We start from the raw sequence: 6,142 nt of genomic DNA on the forward strand, positions 1-6,142 counted from the left end.
CTGGGATGAATAAGAATAGTTAGCATCCTTGTTTGTAAATTGTTTTTGTTATCAGTCAGGATTTTTATTGCCCCAAATGTTTTTGTGTTATGGAGCAGATATATTTGTATCATATTAATTAGGGAAACTGATACGTATCATACAGGATTCAATTATCCTCCCTATTAAATCTGAGCATTTTTCTGCAGCACATAAGGTGTTCACTTTCTGGCGCGGCGTAAGGAAAACTGGATTATTTCTTGGCCTGGTTTTCAGTTAGGGGATGTTCTGCTCAGGGGCCAGTCAGCTAAGACTCATAGTTAAGGAGATGAGCTCCACCCTCTGGCTGGAGAGAGACCTGCAGTCCACCAATTAGGTTAGTTGCTATAGTGACACAGGCTTGTCATTTTTCTCCCATTGGGGAAGGATTGCCAGGGAAAGCAGAAAGAGGAAGGGGGGTCCCCGATGGCTTTCTCCAAGATGCACACTTGGTGGTCTGTGGACGTTCTGTTGACAGCAGGGCTGGTTTGGGGGTGATGAGCTTGGAGGAGAAAGTTGGAACTCCTTCATTGTGTCTGGGCAAACCTCTTTCTTTGTGTCTTAGAAGGAGCTGGTGTGTGCCGTCGGCCCTTGGCCTATCTGGAGCAGAGGGCTTGGCTTGGATGGATGTGGCTCTCAGAAGGAGTTGGGGCTTCTCTGGGACCGCCAGAGGTGCGTGACTGTGTCGGGGTACCCGTCGCTGAGGATGTGGTCGTCTTTCCTCGCCGGCTTACAGCACCGGGGCTCTCCCGCCAACGAGGGAGATGGAGAACAGTATGAGCTGGTGGGATGTCGTGGGACACCAAGCCTTGACTTGGACACTTGTGTGCAGTATTTAGTCCAAAGGTGGAGAGCTCTGTGCTGTCCCCACTGGGAAGGGCTTGGCGGACAGACATTCCTGGCATGTAAATATTTCTGACATGGAATTTTTTCCCCAATCGATCCCATCGAAATTGACTTGTAGCTTTGAGTTAAATCTCACATCCTCGGCTGCAACGATGAGAAGTTACCAACAACTTCCGAATTGTTTTGAATCCATTAGAATACTAACCGAGCATGGGCTCTCTGCTGCTGCATTTTCTTTATAAATATAATTTATTGCATAGTTAGGAGAGATTAGAATATGTTGCTTTCCTGCTATTCAAATTTTATTTCTGGAGTTCTTGGAGAGGTAAATTCGAAAATACTGGGCTTAATGAAGTGATGCCATGCGGAGGTTTCTCTCTCATCTCGGGCTCTTTGTTTTTGTTTTGTTTTGTTTTTCTTTTCTCCCATGTGTTTTTATTTGATGAATTTCTGGCTGGAGAGGACGTGGTGTTGGTTTCTTTCAACTTCATAAACATAGTCACCTCTGTTTGTGGGGTTTGTATTAGCTGAGCTGGCTGCTCCTGGGCACAGACCCCCGGGGGAAGGGTCCTGGGGAGCAGCGTTGGGGAACAGGCAGCCCACAGCCTTCCAGGACCGTCTCTAGCATCTCTCTTGCCAGTGAGGACAGAGGACAGCAGATCCCAAAAAGGGGGCTGCATCCCACCGCAGGCTTGCCGGGTCTGCTCGGCACCCGGCTCCTGGCTGAATCCCACCCTGGAGGATCCTGCCCGGGACTCGCCACTCGACATCCACGGAATGATGTGTGTAGATCAACTTTTGTGGCATGAAGTATTTTCAGGTGACTTTTATGGGCGTAATTATAGGGAAATGTTATGATAATGTGGCACTAGAAAAGGGAAGAACAGCAAAACATTAAAATCCCCATTTCTTTATATAGCTTCGCAGCTGCGCTGATAGAGAAGGGCTCCTTTCTGCATTAAAATGCGGTGCTCTGGAGTTAATGACCTCCACAGAATGCCACCTGCCACCCGGAGCGCCGTGGGTGATGCCGAGGATGGGGGGGAGAGTGAAAGGGGGACCTGGATGCTGGTCTCCTGCTTGTGGGGGGAGCTGCAGGGAGGCGAGGGCCCGTGCACTTGCCAGCTGTCATTTGGGGGTGGGCTGTCCCTGGCTGTCCCAAGGCTATCGGAATCTGGTGGTGTCCCTTTCTAAATGCCTTGCTCGCCACGTGCAGACCCTCAGAGCTGGAGTTTGGGGGCGCCAGGCCTCCCCCAGAGCCCCGTGGCTTCTGCAGGGCATCCCTCGGCCCTGGAGGCCCCCCCAGAGCCCCACGGAGAGCCGCCAGCTCTCGTAGGGGAGGCTGCCGCCTTTCATACTCGGGCCCACTCTGGCTTTCCAGAGCCGGCCCAGGAGCGCGAACTGAACCTCTGGGCGGGCTGCACGGGCTGGCTGGATGGCTGGGCTTTCCAGAAACGCCGAGCAGCTGGCCACAGATCGGGGCGACTGTTGTGTCTCCACCCTGGCGAACGTCGCGGAGGGCTCCGGAGGCTTTGTCGCCAGCACTTAGGAAAATGGCTGCCAGGATCGTGTGTGCGAGCACTTGTGTCTCCAGCTAGGCGAGCAGGACTCCTGCGGAAGGCCCCGCGCCTCCGGCTCTGGGGAGGCCCTGGCTCCGCTCCACACCGGCGGCTCCCGGAGAATGGCTGCCTGGGCCTGGCGGGTCGCGGCCGCTCAGCAAGCCTCCCTGGGATGAGAGCGCTCATCGCCAGGCCTGCTGCCTCCCGTCCCTGGGTCTCCTGCCTCCGCCTGGAGGGAAGTCCCGGGGTCCCGGCAGTGGCTCTCCTTCCGCACCTGTTGAGTGAGGCCCCAGGCATCTGTGTGAGGCGGGGGACTCGGGCTCCAGTGGCTTCAGGTAACTGGGCCTTAGGGTCCCTGGGAAGGAGAGGTGGCTGTGCTGGTGCGCCCCCGGCCTGCATTCCCCCGGGGGCCGGACGGCCAGCACAAGGCAGAGGGAGCGCAGCAGGGGACCTGCAGCCTGGGCCAGGCACACCGTCCTGGTGGGACCATCACCCTCTCTGGTCGCGGCCAGTCCCCACCTTGGAATGGCGGGAGCCTGTCAGGGTGGCAGGCTGCAGCCCAGGGTCTGGCCCCGAGTCCCCCTCCTACCCCGCAGTCTTCTCTTTCCTGCCCGGCCCCGTCGGCAGGGCCTCTGAATCAGCCTTCCCCACGCCTAGCCCGCGTGTACGGTCTTTCTCCACAATGCGTCTTGCTGGCCTCCAGGTCTGTCTTCGCTGCCGTGACCCCAGCCCTCCTGGATACATCAGCATTGTCCTCGGTGGTGCCTGTGCCTCCAGGCTGGCCTCCCTGAGACCCCACCTGGGGCTGCCCGTTGAGTGGAAGCTCTGTGCCTCCTCTCCTGCCCATCGGTGAGCACTCGCCCCCCTGCTCGGGTCGCTCCGGGCCTCCCAAGGCTGGACCTTCCCTTCACGGTGGGCTGTCCATCCCCCTGCCCTGGCCTGGCAGAGTCCAGCCCAGAGGCCTCCATCGTGGGGCCTCCCCTCCTGGGAGGGTGGGGTGTGCGTGCTCACACCTGCGCGGCCCGGTNTCCTGGTGGGACCATCACCCTCTCTGGTCGCGGCCAGTCCCCACCTTGGAATGGCGGGAGCCTGTCAGGGTGGCAGGCTGCAGCCCAGGGTCTGGCCCCGAGTCCCCCTCCTACCCCGCAGTCTTCTCTTTCCTGCCCGGCCCCGTCGGCAGGGCCTCTGAATCAGCCTTCCCCACGCCTAGCCCGCGTGTACGGTCTTTCTCCACAGTGCGTCTTGCTGGCCTCCAGGTCTGTCTTCGCTGCCGTGACCCCAGCCCTCCTGGATACATCAGCATTGTCCTCGGTGGTGCCTGTGCCTCCAGGCTGGCCTCCCTGAGACCCCACCTGGGGCTGCCCGTTGAGTGGAAGCTCTGTGCCTCCTCTCCTGCCCATCGGTGAGCACTCGCCCCCCTGCTCGGGTCGCTCCGGGCCTCCCAAGGCTGGACCTTCCCTTCACGGTGGGCTGTCCATCCCCCTGCCCTGGCCTGGCAGAGTCCAGCCCAGAGGCCTCCATCGTGGGGCCTCCCCTCCTGGGAGGGTGGGGTGTGCGTGCTCACACCTGCGCGGCCCGGTCTGTCTAGTTCACCGCCAGTTTCCACTCACTGCCGGCCAGGTCCCTTCAAACAGTAACACCGCGCAGTGCGGCTGAAAGCCCGCCGCAACCCTGAGCTGGCCCAGCGCGAGAGAGCCTTCTCCTCCAGGCAGCCTCCCTTGGACACAGGGCCTCACCCCCCTCTCCGTGCAGCGCGTTCACCCGCCTCCTGTTTTAGGCTGAGCTCTGGACTCCTGGCCACTAGGGGACTGACTGCCTGATTCTCCGGGCAAACTCTTTGATCCCGGCTCCCTCAACCTAGCGGCACCGAGGCCTGGGGCGTGGCCAAGTGGCTGGGCNATTGTCCTCGGTGGTGCCTGTGCCTCCAGGCTGGCCTCCCTGAGACCCCACCTGGGGCTGCCCGTTGAGTGGGAAGCTCTGTGCCTCCTCTCCTGCCCATCGGTGAGCACTCGCCCCCCTGCTCAGGTCACTCCGGGCCTCCCAAGGCTGGACCTTCCCTTCACGGTGGGCTGTCCATCCCCCTGCCCCGGCCTGGCAGAGTCCAGCCCAGAGGCCTCCATCGTGGGGCCTCCCCTCCTGGGAGGGTGGGGTGTGCGTGCTCACACCTGCGCGGCCCGGTCTGTCTAGTTCACCNATGTGGGGCTCGATCCCAGAACGCCGGGACCACGCCCTGAGCCGAAGGCAGACGCTTAACCACTGTGCCACCCAGGTGCCCCTAAGCGCAACAAATTTCATAAGTGCTTTTCCCTCCAGAATGTTCTGCCACTGGCAGGACCTCTNCGCGGGGCTGGAGAGACGTCTGAAAATCCATGTGTTCCTCAAGTGTTAGAAGCGATCACACGGATTTAGAAGCGGGGAAGAGGGAGACTGCGGAACCCTGACGAAGCANAGCGCGAGAGAGCCTTCTCCTCCAGGCAGCCTCCCTTGGACACAGGGCCTCACCCCCCTCTCCGTGCAGCGCATTCACCCGCCTCCTGTTTCAGGCTGAGCTCTGGACTCCTGGCCACTAGGGGACTGACTGTCTGATTCTCCGGGCAAACTCTTTGATCCCAGCTCCCTCAACCTAGCGGCACCGAGGCCTGGGGCGTGGCCAAGTGGCTGGGCGCGGGGCTGGAGAGACGTCTGAAAATCCATGTGTTCCTCAAGTGTTAGAAGCGATCACACGGATTTAGAAGGGGGGAAGAGGGAGACTGCGGAACCCTGACAAAGCGCCCAGTCTCTGTGAAGCGNTGGACTCCTGGCCACTAGGGGACTGACTGCCTGATTCTCCGGGCAAACTCTTTGATCCCGGCTCCCTCAACCTAGCGGCACCGAGGCCTGGGGCGTGGCCAAGTGGCTGGGCGCGGGGCTGGAGAGACGTCTGAAAATCCATGTGTTCCTCAAGTGTTAGAAGCGATCACACGGATTTAGAAGCGGGGAAGAGGGAGACTGCGGAACCCTGACGAAGCATCCTGGTAGGCTGCCCGTCGCCAGAAGCGCTCCCGTGACCCTCCCCCGCTTGGCTCCGGCTTTGCAGGCTCCAGCCGCCCTTCTGCTGCTGGGACACTTGCCCCTTGCCCTGTGCGTGCGGGTCAGCACTGCGGACACGGGGGGTGGTGGGTAGCACCCCGGCCCTCCCCCGCAGGCCAGGAGCCCTGCTCCAGTTCGTGGGTCCCCAGTCAACCCGCCTGCACTGGGTGGCCTGGCTTGTGCGGGAAGAGGGGGTCCCGGGCTTGGCGCCGTGGGCTGGGAGGGGGTTCCGCCCCACACCGTCCAGCAGGTGCACCGGCCCCACTTCTCTCTGCTCAGCCGCACTTCCCGGCCCTTCCCAGCCGAGCCCAGACTGTTGGAAAGGCTGTCTGCCTGGAGAGGAGGTGTCTCCGCAGTTTCCCCGCGCGTCTGTTTTCCAGAGCTGAGAGCCGGTGCGGGGTTCACGCGCTGCGCAGTCTGTTGTCTGCGTTGTAACTTCTCCACGTGTGGCTGTGCTGCTGGTGGGGATGATGCCGTTTAGAGCAGCAGACACACTGCGGATCCTGCCGTGACGGGGGGCCCATCCACCCTCCCCAACATCGACCCACTTCCTTAACGACCCTGCCTTTCCCAGGGACGGCCAGTCCCTAGGCATGATTCAGAGATTTCTGTCTAGAGCTCAGCGCAACAAATTTCTTTTTTTTTTTTTT

The 6,142-nt window shown here is 60.4% G+C and overlaps 1 protein-coding gene across 1 annotated transcript; it reads left to right on the plus strand.

Moving 5' to 3' along the window:
- The first annotated feature begins 1,153 nt into the window (after positions 1-1,153).
- Positions 1,154-3,276, plus strand: LOC117796309 (collagen alpha-1(I) chain-like). The gene is made up of 2 exons (XM_034643695.1): positions 1,154-1,684; positions 1,784-3,276. Exon 2 carries the CDS (start codon positions 2,059-2,061, stop codon positions 3,274-3,276), a length of 1,218 nt encoding a protein of 405 aa, XP_034499586.1. The 5' UTR covers positions 1,154-1,684; positions 1,784-2,058.
- The last annotated feature ends 2,866 nt before the right edge of the window (positions 3,277-6,142 follow it).

The sequence above is a fragment of the Ailuropoda melanoleuca genome, chromosome 15 (genome assembly GCF_002007445.2).
Source record: "Ailuropoda melanoleuca isolate Jingjing chromosome 15, ASM200744v2, whole genome shotgun sequence".
In the NCBI taxonomy this organism is placed as follows: domain Eukaryota; kingdom Metazoa; phylum Chordata; class Mammalia; order Carnivora; family Ursidae; genus Ailuropoda; species Ailuropoda melanoleuca.